This window comes from Aedes albopictus, chromosome 2 (genome assembly GCF_035046485.1).
Source record: "Aedes albopictus strain Foshan chromosome 2, AalbF5, whole genome shotgun sequence".
NCBI classification, from domain to species: Eukaryota; Metazoa; Arthropoda; class Insecta; order Diptera; family Culicidae; genus Aedes; species Aedes albopictus.
This window is the reverse complement of record NC_085137.1, coordinates 345,455,536-345,472,304: the sequence shown is the minus strand read 5'-3', so window position 1 is coordinate 345,472,304 and position 16,769 is coordinate 345,455,536. Positions and strand designations below refer to the sequence as shown.

Genomic DNA, 16,769 nt, shown 5'->3' with positions numbered 1-16,769 from the left:
CCCATCAGTGAAGAATCTCTTACAGGAATTGATATTTTGGTACTTTTCGTTGAAAATGCGAGGAATATATATACACCGAAGTTGATCTTGAATTCCATGAATGGTTTGTTTCATGGACAGATCATATTTAACAGAGGAACTGTCATTGGTAAAGTGTACACGAGGAGGATTATGACCTGGGAGGCTTATGTCAGATGACATGTACAAAGTATAAATTCTCATAAATTTTGACTGAGTGTTCAGACCAGATAGTAAAAAATTTCGAAGATTGAAAGTAAAGATTGACATTCTCATTTTTTCATTCGTGTTTGGCCACATTCGTTATCAGCTGAATGCCTCTCTTTTTTCATTCAATTCTCTATCTTGAATATTTTTTCGCACGTCGTAAAATGTCCAATTTCTGTTAACAGACGCACAATCCGACTTATTGGACAAATAGAGAACATAATTAATATTTTAATTAACTACTATACACAAGATTTGAGGTGATTGGAAGCATAATCGGGAGTTACGGTCCAGTTTTATTTCTCAGTGAAAATTGTCAGTGACAGAAAAATGAATGAATAGGTGAAAAAAATCATTCACCAAAATGAATTTTATTTTGATCCTTCAGATGAGAATTTTAAAAACTCATGTTGAATTTCATTCATTGAAAATGAAAATTTTAAACTCTGGTTCAGACTGAGCATTTCTTCGAAGTTTTCAATAACAAGTGTGTTGCTCACTCCACACATATTTTTTTTTAAATGCTTCCAGCACAAAAAAATCAGCAAAATAATTTGCTGAATTTCAGCAACATTTTGCTGAACTTCAGCACAACGTTGCTGATCAACTGTCAAAATTGCTGGATAGTCCAGCAAGCTGAAAAAGAATTGCTGATACTCTGTAAATTCGTATTGCTGAACGATATCAGCACAAAAAAAATCAGCAAGGTTAGCTGAATACCAGCAAACAAAATTTACAGTGCACACTTTATGAGTAACCTTAGCAAGAGCTCCCAGAAACGGTTCTGATGTTTCTTGTTTATTATTATTTTATTTTATCGAGATTTGATCGTGATAGTTTTACGATAATGTTTGATCGTGATAGTTTTACGATAGTGTTAGGTTAGCGGACCTGGCCCTTTGTCCAGCGCACTTTGTCCGATGCTCGGTTTAGGAGAAAAACTGATTTTCGCGTGTCAAAAATTCCGATTTTCAACTGTAGGAACGATAACATGTACAAAACTACACATTTCTATGTAGAAAAAGTGTAGATTTTTAGTTGAAGTTGAAAAATTTTTGGCAGACATTTTGGATTTGGCCGCCATTTTGCATTTTATCATTAAATCGTGGTTTTTGCTGTGTTCGAAACCACTGATTTCAAATCTGGACTCATCTTTAGGAAGCTAAGAGCAGTGTTGGGAATACTCACTAGTGAAAAGTTATACTCACTTGCTTCTATCTCAGTCCAGAAGCATGCTATTGCGCGCAAACCCCAAAATTTTATTCCCACCTTTGGGTTTCCGCGCCGAAGACCCAGCGCCAGATTCGGCGACAAAGAAAACTGACAGCAGTCGCCGGACAGTTGGCAATCCTGATATTTGACGGCAGCCGCCCGGTAGTCATGGGAGTGGATTGTTGTCACGCAAATAGATCTTTTCGCTGAAAATGCATGTGTATTGAGTTATTGTTGACTGATTTTCTGCGGTGCTAGTGTGAAATTCAGCGATTTTCTGTATCGCGTAAGCCTTCGCTGGAAGAAAACGTCATGTTGTTCAGCGAAGCAAGGAAAATTTTCAGTGAAAAAAGCAATATCAAAAAATGATGTTTGAAGGGCTTTTAGATTGTAGTTTAATCTAAAAGTTTGCCGAACAAAGTAAAGGTCGCAGATGCATACCAAAACCGTGAGAGAGCTGTGAGCACAAGGTGAGTATAAATTACACGAATTTTACTCACCTCGTACTCACAGCTCTCTCACAACTTTGGTATGCGTTTGCGACCTTTACTTTGTTCGGCAAACTTTTAGATTAAACTACAATCTAAAAGCCCTTCAAACATCATTTTTTGATAGCATGCTTCTGGACTGAGATAGAAGCAAGTGAGTATCACTATTGCAAGTGAGTATTCCCAACACTGGCTAAGAGTCTAAGCTTTTCAAAACATTGAAATATTTAGGAGAGCATTGACTGCAATTCTACCATACATTCTCACGCGCGCATCTGGTCGTGCGGTAACGGGATCGTCGAAATCACGTGCATGCGAGTGACAATTGTAACAAAATGTATGGGAGCATGGGAGGTTTGCTCACGTTTTCATCGATATCTCATTGTTACGGTCAATGCTCATCTAAATATTTTAATGTTTTGAAAAGCTTAGACTCTTCCTAAAGATGAGTCCAGACTTGAAATTGGTGGTTGCAAACACAGTGAACTGAAAGTTATATACTTTTTCATCATTGAAATGTGAAGTTTTTTTTTCATGATACAACATGATTTTTTTAAATATTACGCGATAAATTAGGTGCAATTAAAATTTTGTTGAAAAATCGTCGAAAAATCGAATATTCTGTTGGAATCAAGCAAAATCCTGTCCGTATCAGTACAAATTGCTGGATGATTCAGAAAATGTGCTGAAATTCAGCAATTTGTATTGCTGAATGGCAGACAATTAAACGTTCCATAATAAATACAAAATATCAAATATCAAAAGTTCCATAAACAAATAAAAAAATGCATGAATAAATCAAAAGTTTCCATAAATAATTGATTTTTGAGCAAATAAAAACTTCAAAAATGCAATGAATAAATCAACTGTTGCAATAAAAAAAGCCATTTTCCCACCAAATAACTTCGAATTTTCCATAAATAAATCCGATTTTTCCATAATAAAATAGAAAATTCACAATAAAAAAATATCGAAAAAGCAATAAAAAAATTCAAAAATTGCAATAAAAAATGACGAAATTACCCATGAAAAACAAATGCAGGAATGTATGAGACAGTGAAATGCTGAATCGCACTTATAGGGTAGCGAACCACTTGGGCAGCGGCCGGTATTTTGGGCACTTTTTGCTAAAACTCAGTCAATTCCAAACCGATTGAATTGAAATTTTGTACACGGCTATATACTATACGTATCTCATCGCGTTCCAAAAATTGTGTCAATTGGTTCAGAATTGACTGAGTTAAAGCAGAAAAGTGCCCAAAATAGGACCCCTGCCGAGATGGTTCAACTTCCCTATGACTGAAACGACTGAAAAGCTTGCGTAACTATGATTGCAATTTACCGAGCAATTGCTTACTGTTCGAACTCGCTGTCGCTCGTCGGACCTAAAAAAGGATAACATCTATGTTTGTATTACACCGGGCACATTCTTGGATCTGTGGTTTGCCTAGAACTGAATCGATGCAGTTGCGGTGCATCGGATATCGGAAATCCTCTATGCGGCTTCGCCGCATGGTCTACATAATTTTTTTTGCTCAAAATACATTTACGTTTATTGCTCGTTTTTTGACATTTATTGATAATTTATTTTTTGTTTATTGCATTATTGCATATTGTTTGAATTGTTTATTCCTTTTTCGATATTTTTTTATTGTTAATTTTCTAATTTATTATGGAAAAATCGGATTTATTTATGGAAAATTCGAAGTTTTTTGGTGGGAAAATTGGCTTTTTTTTATTGCAACAGTTGAATTACTCATTGCATTTTTGACGTTTTTAGTTGCTCAAAAATCAATTATTTATGGAAACTTTTGATTTATTTATGCATTTTTTTATTTGTTTATGGAAAATTTGTTATTTATTACTGCTTACACCCCTGTTTCTTCACTGGGACTTTTGGAATTATTTATGAAGAATGATCACTTTCTTATGAGTCGTTTATATTTTAGCCATTGCTGAATGCATTCAGATGATGAAAATCAGCAAAGTTTTCTAATTATATGCCGAAATTTTTAGGGTTCGTGGTTTTGCTGGATTCCGCTAAAAATTCAGTAATTCGTTTGTTGATTTGTTACTTTGCTGTAAGCGTTTGGCGTGTAGCATAATTTATGCCAAATACACTATACATCTACATATTAATAATATTGTTTCATTACAGCATAATTCAACCCTAGCCACCCATTGCCGCATATTGTAAGCATAGTTGCATGGAAGTTTTTCCTGATTCTGTGAGAGACCGTTCTTTTCTCTCTAGATAGCTATTCCATGCAGAAAGGGGTGGCAAGGTGGCACGGCGGAGCAACAAACAGAGAGGCGTTTGCCGGAATTGAGAGCGAAACAATCTGACAGGTTATTTATAAGGTATCTAGCGGAACAACATTAATTTTTGAACTTTTGAAATTCGTGAGTTCAATTAAAAGAAAATATCGTTATCAATCAGAGAATAATGTTTTTGATTCATAAGCCCCTGATTAGTGGAGCACGTGTCGGAAGCTGTGGTGTTGTATCCGGTAAGTTCATAAAAGTTCTTCCCCTAACATGATGATCCAACAACGTGAACAGGGACATTTGTAAACACACACCCTTCAATAAATGTACGCAACGCGGGTAAATTTCACACAGCGATAAAAAAAATATCAAGATTTTTTTCATTCATATAAATAATAGAAAAAGCACTAGATCAGCACATTTTTAGTTGTGATTTATTCAGATTCATAAAATGCGCGAAATGACAATCACAATCGATCACTGCATTAGTTACACTTACGTTATGTGCATTGGGTTTTACGTGTATGCCTGCTACCCCTTTCCCTGCTTTTCCTTATTTAATCAGTTTTGTTATCAGTGTTAGTGGTGTAGGGTTACTTGAATTTATTTACTTAACTGTTAACTGATATTTAAAAATTATTGGCTTGTCGTTAGTTTGTGTCAACTCCTGATTAATAGCACCTGTTACTGTTGATCTGTGCCAATCGAAGTCCAGTATCAATTCACATGTTATTGTTTTAATAGCAGTGATGGCGTCTTCCTCGCGCTTTTCAAAAAGCTTCCTCAAACCTAGCATATACAAATGGCATATTTCAGTAACGAAACTTCATAAAACAGTCACTATTTTCAATACCAAATATATTTATTGGGCCTGTCCACTTTTCCAAAAATGTTCTCTGATTCTCAAGTCCACCCGCGTATTTCGAATGGCATCCTAAAAGAAGTAACTGGTCAAAATTTCAGCCAAATCCATTGAAATTAAGAAATGCATCATATTAATTTTGTGTTTTTCGACTATTTTTGAACTTCGAAAAAACATAACTACACCAAAACTTGTCAAAAATTAACCCTGATAAGATCCTTAAAGAAGTCACGCAAGGAATCCCGGCTGGAAGTTCGGCAGGACTCCTTGGAGAAATACTTGAAGAAATCCCTGGTAGAATGTCGAAAAAAACGGGAAGAGTCTTTGGAAAACCCCCGGCAGGAAGGCACGAATACCTAAAAGAATTCCGTAAGATTCTCAAGATTCACAGACATCTTTGAAGGAACATCAATCCCTGGAGCAATCCTAACAGAAGCCTCTAAAGAAATCTTTTACGAAATGCCAGAAGAGATATTTGTAGAAACTACAGCGGTCATTTCTAAAGGAATGCTAGAAATCTTTCGAAATTCAAACTATTTCTTTCGGGTGTCAAGGTTGTTCGAAACCCATTAGGATGAAAGTCTTTCACTTCAAAAATTATGAAAATTGATCAATATTTCGAAAAGTTATGAGTAAATGTTAGTTTTTGATCGAAAAATTGTAATTTGCGATGGTACTTTCAACGCATGGAATGGAATTGTAACGAATTCGAACTCGGTCTTTCATTTTGGGGCGTAACTAGGTACAGGGGATGGCCAAAATGTTTGGGATAGGCAACTTTTTTTCTCCCACAAAAAAATTCAACATGCTGTAACTTTTCATAGAGTGCATCAAAAAATCTCAAATTTTGACTGTTTGTCAATCTATTATGTGTGCATCATTGGTACAAATTTGGGCTTGATTGATTAATTTTTCGCGAAGTTAGAACCGTTCGCGTAGAACACTATTTTTTAGACAACTCATTTTTGAGCTGTCATAACTCGGAAACCAGTGAACCAAATTGAATGAATTTTTTAACGTTTATCAACAATATATTGATACTCAATACGACGTTATAAAATGTAATATTTTCTCACGGCGAATTAAGTTATATCGGGTTGAAATTTTTACCCATATAGAGGAAAATAAGTAAAATTTACAATACCACACAAAAATTATTAAATGTGTTCTTCCTTCAATCTAAATACCTACCTTACCTTGATACCTTGTTGGCTACAAAGTAACTTTACTCCAATGCCGAGCGTATAGTAGAGCTCCATCTTCGTCGGTCTTGGGCGATGTTCCTCCAGTTTCCCCGAACGTGTAGGGATCGTAGATCTTCTTCAACCGCGTGCAGCCAGCGAGTTCGCGGCCGCCCACGAAGTCGCCTACCTCTACCGGGTTCTCTGCTGAATATTGTTTTCGCTATTCTTTCTTCCGACATTCGCACTACGTGTCCAGCCCACTGAAGTCTGCCGTATTTTATACGTTTCACAATATTCGCATCTTCGTACACTTGGTACAACTCGTGATTCATGCGTCTGCGCCACACTCCATTTTCTTGTTTCCCACCGAGAATTGTCCGCAGCACTTTGCGCTCAAAAACTCCAAAAGCTTTTCGGTCTACCTCCTTTAACGTCCACGCTTCGTGACCGTAGAGGGCAACCGGAAGAATCAGCGTCTTATACAGAGCGAATTTTGTTTGCGTTTGCAAGTTACGGGACCTAAGCTGGCTACGCAATCCGTAAAAGGCCCTATTCGCAGCTGCAATACGCCTTTTCACTTCACGGGAAACGTCATTGTCACATGTCACAAGTGTTCCAAGATAAACAAATTCTTCAACAACTTCAAACACTTCCCCATCAATCACTACCTCAGCACTAACACCACTAGGCCTGCTTCTGTCTCTACCCGCTATCATGTACTTCGTCTTGGTAGAGTTAATCGTCAAGCCTATCCTCGCTGTCTCTCTCTTCAGAGGAGCATAAGCTTCCTCCACCGCCCTACGATCGATGCCGATGAGATCAATATCGTCCGCAAAACCGAGGAGCATGTGCGACCGTGTGATGATAGAGCCATTCCTCTGCACGCCTGACCTCCTAATCGCCTGACCTTCAATCTAAATAGGCTCTAATATATCTGATTAGAGATAATTTGAGAACAGAAGTGGAAAATCTTTGGATATCAACACTAAATTTTTTTCACATTAATGTAAAAAAAATACATTTTTTCAAGAAAAGTCCAAAAAGTGTCAATCCATGTTAACTTTTTTCAACGTTTAAAAAGTATCTATGTTTTAATAGTTTGTGAAGCATTCACATATTGTTAGTGTAAGAAATTTCATTCAATCCGGTTTACTGGTTTCCGAGATATGACAGCTCAAAAATGCGTTGTCTAAAAAAAGGTGTTTTACCCGAACGGTTCTAACTTCGCGAAATATTTATCAATCAAGCCCAAATTTGTACCAATGATGCACATATAATAGGTTGACAAACAGTCAAAATTTGAGATTTTTTGATGCGCTCTATGAAAAGATATAGCATGCTGAGCTTTTTTGTGAGAGAAAAAAAAGTTGCCTATCCCAAACATTTTGGCCATCCCCTGTATATTTTGAAGATGCTTTGGCATGTAGGGAATCGCGCTACTTGGGCGGTGGCTTCTATATTCGTCTGTTTTCCACTATAACTCAGTCAATCTTGAACCAATCGACACAATTCTTGGAATGCGGTGAGATAGGTATAGTATCTACCCGTGTACAAAATTTCAAGTCAATCGGTTCAAAATTGACCGAGTTACAGTGGAAAACAGACGAAAATAACAGACGAAGAAAACCACCGCCCAAGTAGCGCGATACCCTATAGCTTTTTTAAAAAAAGATTTGCAAATCATATTTTACACATAGTGGGGCAAAAGTTCGAATTGTGGGGCAAGAGTTCGAGTCATGTGGCAACTTTAGGTAAAAATCTAAAATTGTGCAAAATGTACCGTAAAATGGGGTAACTTTGATAGTTTTTCAGCGAATTTTCTTAATATTTTTCCATGTAACAGTATATCCCCGAGTTTTATATTTTTAAAACAAGTACTGGGGTATCAGTTATCAATTGCAATTGAAAGATTCGATAATCTGAAATATTTTGGGTGACTTTTAGTTTTACATATGAGCGAGAATCAGATTTTCATTTTGGGGTAACTTTGGTAATGGCCTGAAAAACACATCTAATCTTGAAAAATTATCACATATTGAAATCTTAGGAGTATGAACATGATGAGAGAAGCCTTGTGGAATATATCAGATAGAATTTTTATATCAAAACATTGATTTTTACTAAATTCTACATATAAAAATGTGTTTGTGGAGTACTTAGTGAGAAACACAGTGAATTTAGCTATCAAAAATCATTATATTTGTAATAATAAATGCTAAACGGTACATAAACATATGATTAAAGCATTGTCCAGTTAGAATCCGGACGCAGATAATCACTTATATCTCAGAGGTGGAATAACAAACAGAAAAGGTGAAGCCCTCAAAACAAAGATAATTTACTGTAGTTTCATGGAAAAATATCATTAAAATTATTTAATTTAATTTTTTATACATTTTCTCATTTTTTCCGTGATTACTTTCTTTAAAATCTGCACAATGATAGTAAATTTTAACAGCAACCCCTTCGGCGGATTTGTTTAACAATCAGGTCATCTCTGTAGTGTCCTGAGACCCTCTACCAATCTGATTAGGATTCCAAAGAAACTTTGCCAAATATTTCTATTCTTGCGAAATTAAGAGCTATTCAGTGAATTCCAAAGAAGCGAAATTTGAGTGTTTTTTCGTTAATAAACACTATCCAACAGTGATGACACCACTACACATCTCAGGCTGTCGTGATAGCTCACCAAATTAGCTCAAACCTCTACAGATCCCTTGTGTGCATTTTTGAAAAGCAGCACGCGGTTCTTGAGGTTATCATCTTTGTACACATTTGGTGTCAAAATCGTGATGTGAGCAAACGATGTCCAGAGCTCGAACTTCCTGGCAAATCTTGGAATTCCAAGCAGATTTATCCATGAACATAAACTTCAATCTTCCTTGGGCACTTCCTCGAGGCATGGTTAACAACATCTGTGCTCATCACACATAATGGTTATGGAGACATTAACATTTTTCGCGACTGTCGTACCTGACCACGCTTAATTTTCAGCGTGTTTGTGCAAGATTTTTTTCCTTCACTTGTCTTCAATCTGAAATAACTTTTCACTCGTAGCAAGAAAATCGATGAAATTTTCACCATCAATAAAGGACTTGTTTATGATCAGACTGCTGTAAAAAAATATGATTATGATCATTGAGAGCGTCACGATAAATTATCCTTTGCGTCCGGATTCTAACTGGACAATGCTGTACATGCTATTCATGGTGAGTTCTCTTATTTTTGGGCAGTTTTTTAATGTTTTATTAACAAATTTTGCACAACACAGATTTATCTACATGATAATACAAGGGCATTGCATACTTTTAGGCGTTTATCAATGTATGGAGATTTATGTCACAATTTACAAAATTGCTTCCATTTCGTAAAAACACACTTTGTTAAGAGATTCAAGGCCAGATTTGGAATCTAATATGATGATTCTAACGAGAATAATAGTCCATTCATTGAAAGAATAGTTGTAACGAAGTCGTATAACAGATTGTTTGAAGGGGTTGGCAAATGACAAAAATATCAACAATTTTTATTTTTTGTCCAAAAAGTTGTATTTAAACTAGGTTTCAATGAAAATACGTCTAAGATGAACTTTTATATGTATAGAATTGATCTACGTTTGCCTTTTTCTTAACTGGTTGAAGGAATCATAGTTATAAGATTAACTATACAATGCCTGTCGCACTATCAAAGTTACCCGCATTATCAAAGATACCCCGTTTTACGGTACATATTATCTCTTAGTGAGAAAATTCGATCAGAGTTGAAAAAAAATGTTGTTTTATCTGAATTTGGCGGGAAAGTACTATTTTTTGGTGTAGTAAATTTAACCCTGATTTGGGTAAAATCCAGATTGAACTTTAAAGTGTATTCTAGTTTCAACATCAAATATCAATTGGTTTCAGGTATTCCTATTATTAAAGTATCAAATATTGTGTTACGATTAGCTAAACTCGAATCTAACTTTTGCCCCAGCAAAGAGTTCAAATTTGACGCACACTTACAAAACGTGTTGTAACTTCAAACTGAAAAGACATTTGGTGTAACTTTGTTCAGCAGAGTTTTAGTGCATGGATGGTAGAAGCACCAAACGGTATTCATTTATTTTTGTTTGCTTTGGTTTCTTGAAAAATATTGAATTTTTAACTAAGGTCGAACTTTTGCCCCACCTTACTCTATAAACATACAAGAATATAAACCTTGATATAAGCATACAATCATACACACATCAACTTTTGTATGTATTGATTTTCAACTCTGTCGTATTTCTCCGCTATAAATTATTAACTATTTTCAAGAATCCAGGGAAAATTTTTTTTTTTCGCATTGGAAATGAAGCTTATAGATAAAAATATGTAATCTTTGCAGCATCGTTCACGCCACCTAGTGAACCAGTCATAAACTATATTGTCAACTATGAGCAAGGTATGGATGTGGATAACATCTTCTCTGAAGAAAGTATTCTATAATGTTGCATAATTCTGGAGATATTCACATCAAAAGGACTGTCCTATTTATAGAACGCTGGGCACGGTGCTTCATTTACCGTTATTATAAAATAAAATATACCATCAAAACCTGAAACGCCATTCTCTCTGTTTATCTGTCCTACACCTCTGGACAAATTTTTAAAATCATCGTTGGGCGAAATTTTGTGTTACGCCCTTTTAAAGGGCCTAACCTCTAAAAAATCGAGTTTTCTATAGAATAACACCACATTTCTTAACAGAATCATGAATTAAAGGCATCAATAGCAGAAATTATCATAAACAATATTGAAATTTGGTAGTATGCATCCATATGAATATCGGTGGAGTGCATTTTGTATCAAAATTTGTCATTACGTCAATATACGGTAGAAGTTCTTAGGGCCTTAGAAAGCAAACATTACATTGGTGTAACAAATTCAATTAAAAGTATATTGTATTGTGATTCCATATGTCAATAGATTTTCATATTACTCTCCGTCAAGGCGATAGTATCTACATGCTCAGCACCAACATTTCAAAAGGACGTAACTGATCTTCAACACAATATCTTCTCCCATAGCAGATGGAATCTCATCTTTCCCAGAACAACAACAACCACTATCGGAAAGAATTGCATTTCCTCCGTCCAGTAGTGGTTGTACATTGCAACAGAGAGATAAAGGTTTGGTTTCGGCAAGCAGTTTCGTCATTTTGAAATGTTAGCACCGATATATTAAGAGCGTACACTCTTTATACAGAAAATCTGTTTTAAAACAATAGTCAAATATGGGCAACCACAGATTAAACAAAAAATAACATGTCTGTGTGCCAAACGGCTTAAGTTAAAAGTATAGAAAACCAAAACATTGAAAGGCCAAAAGACAAAAAGTCGAATCAGGCTTCAAATAATCACACATAAAATGCTGCATGAAAATTATTTCTATTTTTTTGAAATATGGGATCTTTTGAACCTACTAATTTTATTATTTTCGACCTACTATACATTACAAGAAAAATCATCGTGCACAGCTATGCAAAAATGTAAATAGATATGCGCGGTTACATTTGGTCGGCGTTAAGTCAGACCGGACCATCTGTTTTTCAATGCTTTCGAGAAAATGTCCTGCAAGCACTTGAAATTTCAAATCTCGGGCATTATTTTCAGAAATAATATTATTGATTTATGTTATGACACATCTGCATCAAAATAACGTCGAAAAGTTCAGGTTTAACGAATTCCTCAGCTTATCTTTACCTGCCCGAAAAATCTCATAGTCCACTCTGGTTGAACGCCGACCATTTAATCGTTTCGGTGTCTTCTGCGCGGTCAATCATTAGCTATTTTCCGCATTTATTGTAGAAGACACGAACACGAGATGATGTACTGGCATTTCTACGTTTTGTCTTCTCAGCCTCAGCATTTCAAGAGCGCGTAACTGCTTTCCAAAACATCACCTTTTTTTCAGGTGAAAAGGGCATACAAGCAATGGTAAACAATGACTTCACACGTCGCTTCTGAGCCCCCATCAACACAAACTAAGACAGTTTTCAGATAGAGCAAACATCGATCTTTCGGATAACGGTGTTCATTTGCGTGGGCGGGCTGCTGTTAGGCCCTCGAAGCGATTTCGAATAAAAGGTACAAAACCTGTTGGGCCCTTTTCGAATGTTGCTAAAAGAATGAAATAAAAAATGAAAGACGAAAGTCGAAGAAAAGTTAAATTAGTAGGGACAAAAGGTCTTACCTACATATTTTAAAAGAAGAAAGAATGTTCACCCAGAATAATATGTTTGACGGGGATGAACCAGCCTCGGGCTGAATTTCCCCATAATAAAAAGTCAATAATAATAATAATATGTTTGATAATTTGTTGCCTGTTCCGACTTTTTGTCTTTTGGCCTTTCGATATTTTGAATTTCTATTCTTATAACTTAAGATATGTGGCACACAGACATATTCCTTTTTGTCTAACTTATGGTTGCCCATATTAAATATTTTTGACAAATTTTGATTATTGTTTTTAAGGCAGATTTGCTGTATAGAGAATGTACGCTCTTAATATATCGGCGCCAACATTTCGAAAAGGCGAAACTGCTTGCCGAAACCAAACCTTTATCTACATTGCCATGCAATGTACAATTACTACTGGACGGAGGAAATGCAATTCTTTCCGATAGTGGTTGTTGGTGTCCTGGGAAAGATGAGATTCGATCTGCTATGGGAGAAGATATTGTGTTACAGATCAGTTACGTCCTTTTGAAATATTGATGCTGATATGCATGTGAATACTATCGCCTTGACGGAGAGTAATATGAAAATCTATTGACATATGGAATCACAATACAATATACTTTTAATTGAATTTGTTACACCAATGTAATGCTTGCTTTCTATAGGCCCTAAGAACTTCTACCGTATATTGACGTAATGACAAATTTTGATACAAAATGCACTCCACCGATATTCATATGGATGCATACTACCAAATTTCAATATTGTTCATGATCATTTCGGCTATTGATGCCTTTAATTCATGATTCTGTTAAGAAATGTGGTGTTATTCTATAGAAAACTCGATTTTTTAGAGGTTAGGCCCTTTAAAAGGGCGTAACTCAAAATTTCGCCCAACGATGATTTTAAAAATTTGTCCAGAGGTGTAGGATAGATAAATAAAGAGAATGGCGTTTCAGGTTTTGATGGTATATTTTATTTTATAATAACGGTAAATGGAGCACCGTGCTGGGCGTTCGGGGCATCTGTCCTAAACATAGGACGCTGGGCGGATATGGGTTAATATTATCAAGATCGTTATGATAGTGCAGTGAACGGAAGATTCATCGTTGTTTTCAAGCATATTCAGTCAACTTTGGCCAAGTTGGGTGATTTACGTGAAAAAACAAGTGACAAGTATGGAGCGGACCTGGTGAGATGATTAGAACACTTGACTATTACGCCGAGGACCTGGGATCGAATCCCACTCCCGACAAACTCGCAAAATGTGAGTTCTTCCTTCGGAAGGGAAATAAAGCGTTGTTCCCGAGATGAACTAGCCTAGGGCTAAAAATCTCCTTAATACAAATAAAAAAAAAGTGACAAGTATGTAGGGTTAGATTCTTGGTTAGATTCGAAAGTTTATTTTGTCACAACAGCGTTGTTCTGTGCGATCAAAATGAGACGTTCAGATGGTTTTGAAGGATTTTTTGTCGCGTCGCGGGTGCATTGCCATGGGAGTGAGTATTGTGAAAATAAATCGTGTTTTCTTATATCTTGCGATTGATCGGTAAAATCGAAATTTTGATTGTTCTAGGATTATCGCGACGCGTATTTCCAGTGGTGTCAATCATATTTCCTACCATAGGCGACTCCCCAGATTCACACCCTACCTAACCCTACTAACAAATACTCCTTACCGAGACAACTGTGGGAATGCTGTGGATTCCGCGGTTTCTAGTAACAACGGTTGTCGAACTAACATTCCTTCCCTCTCCCGATGACCGTAAGAACGTGGCCGACGCCGTTATTGACTTTCAAATATTGAACCCTCGAATTGTGCACATTGAGAATGTGTAGCTAGTCCCAAGCACCACTCAATGGTTCTCTGTGCAACTTCGATTGTTCTGGTCCATCACGGAGTAGCAACTACGATGTGTACGGTTGCCTTTGCTTTGCTTTGCAATCCCGCTGCTGTGGCGCGAAATTGTACTGAACGTAGTAGCTTTGCTTTCTTGTAGTTTGCCTTGGCTACCCCCTATCGCCGGTATAAACAAACAAGCGTGTTGGCCATCAATATCAGTGCTGACGCGATTCAACTTTCTGCGCGCCAAAGCATGATTGCCCCGAAAAGCTAGTTTTTAGAATACATTTGGCTTTCACGAATTTTAGCAATTTTTGCTCAATTCCTACAGCATTGATTACAAAAAGCAAATAACCACAAAACATTAGCGTTTAAAAAAAAACAACTTATAACGTGTATTAGGGTGTTCCAGAACAAAATCTATCAAAAATCGTCTTTTTAAGGTTTTTTTATTACAAATGTGATAACTACAAAAGTTTCTTTGAATTTTATTGGCATACGTTGTTTGGAGAACTTGAAACTAACAAGTATATCTTTCAATTTGTGCCGAAAAAAAATAATTTTTGACAAGTTTTAGTGTAGTTATGAATTTTTGCAGTTCGAAAATAGTCGAGAATCAAAAAAAAAGATTTGATGCACCTCTTAATTTTAATGGATTTCACTGAAATTTTGAAAAGTTGCTTTTTTTAGGATGCCAATCAAAATATGACGGTAGACTTAAAAATCAGAGAACATTTTTGAAAAAGTGGACAGGCCTAATATATAATGCATAGTTTCCCAAACTGTGGGTCGCGACCCCCCAGGGGGGTCGCCGGCCTTCATCCAGGGGGTCACGAGGGACAGTTGAATGTTTTTCTGTAACAGACAACAAATGAGGGAATTTCTATGGTGGGTCGCGAAAAGTACGTCTGCTGACAAAGGGGGGTCGCGCACCCGAAAAGTTTGGGAACCTATGATATAATGCACATTATATTTACTACCATGGACACAAGAAAAATCTAATGAAAACAAAAATTTTAGTACTAACTGTTCAACAACTGATGAATTACCCTATTATTCTTGTATCTTTCCCAACAACGATGATGATATCCCATCAAACCTCTATTTTTTTTTTTTTTTTAATATATTTTTTGACTTTCGAATAGTTTTGGCGTTTCAGTCTTTTCGGGGTCAAAAACAACTAAATGTTTTCTTCTTCCAACGTTTTTGACATGTAGTTGTTTTTGACCCCGAAAAGACTAAAACTCCAAAACTATTCGAAAGTCTTCAAAACAGTCGTCGTCAATATAGTGTATATTTTTTGAATATATAACATTGTTGTTACCGGCAACACTGTTGACCGCGAAACGACGGTGAAACCACCGTCCGCTCCCTCGCAACTGAGCGGGTGTCGCTAAGTAGACTGACAGTTCGGACAGCAGCAGAAAGAAAGGAGAAGAACTGATTCATTCGGAGTATATTGTACACAGTGCACAGTCAGCACTTTTGATAGCCATTAGTAGTGAAACATTATAGTGGATTATTTCGATTATCTAAAGTAAGTTAGTGAACTGAAGTTAGTTGAAGTTTATATTAAGTTTGTTCTCGTTGAATTTAGTGAACAACTGTACCCGGTATTCGGCAGTAGTCAGCATTGCACAGATAGTGTAAATATCAGTCAGTTGAGGTACGTTTTGTAGTAAATTAAGAATTTCTTTCCATTATTCAGTCCGTGCAAAACAGTGCATAACCTGAAACCAATTGTGTAATTTCTACAGATTGTACGTTCCACGTTTTCTCCTCAATTACCGACCATCTAAAAGCGACAGAAAAATACTGAATTGTAAGACTGTTCTAAATACTGTTTACCGACTACTGACTAAATTAAATCTAATAAATTACAGCTTTGTAGCTGCTAAGTCTGCAACTAACAAGACGGTGTTTGTTCTGACGATCGGGAACATTCTACAAATAATTCATCCGAAGTTGGATGTTTGTTGCCCATCGCCGGTCCCTGCTGAGGAGTAAAGCAACCGAACAGACGTCCGCCGACTGAACGACCCACGATTGAAGACGACCAACATCGCCGCCGCCGCCGCCGCCGTCGGAGGTTTGATTGCAGTTAATCCAAGTCAGTACAGATTTCCTTTTTTGCTCCCATCTCGGATCCCGTCCCACAGTAGTGGCCCGTGCAATTCGACAGTGTACAGTAAGCTTGTTTGGTAGACAGTTTAGCTAGGGCAGTTAGAGTTAATTATGCCGAAAAAGAGCAATGTTACCAACACGGGGGGAATAGATAATCCGTGCAAAAAATGTAATCAAATTGTGGGCGATGATAATTGGGTCTGTTGCGATGTGTGTGAATCGTGGGTACATTTTCTGTGCGCGGGTGTCAATCAGTCAATCGCGGATAAGAGCTGGAAGTGCAGTGACTGTCTTGCCGATTGGGATGGCACCGATGTTACGTCGAAGTCGGGAGTGTCATTCAATGAATCTTCAGTGAGTAAAAG

At 36.7% G+C, this 16,769-nt stretch overlaps 1 protein-coding gene across 2 annotated transcripts in view; it reads left to right on the top strand.

Annotated features, from left to right (window-relative positions):
• The first annotated feature begins 4,350 nt into the window (after positions 1 to 4,350).
• LOC109430897 (puromycin-sensitive aminopeptidase) overlaps positions 4,351 to 16,769 on the top strand; it is a 70,823-nt gene continuing 58,404 nt past the window's right edge. The window contains exon 1 of one of the 2 annotated variants that reach the window (XM_062852653.1): positions 4,351 to 4,435. In XM_062852653.1, the coding sequence (XP_062708637.1) occupies positions 4,372 to 4,435 (64 nt within the window). In that variant the 5' untranslated portion in view covers positions 4,351 to 4,371. The remainder of the gene's footprint in view (positions 4,436 to 16,769) is intronic. The other variant, XM_062852654.1, reaches the window with a different exon arrangement.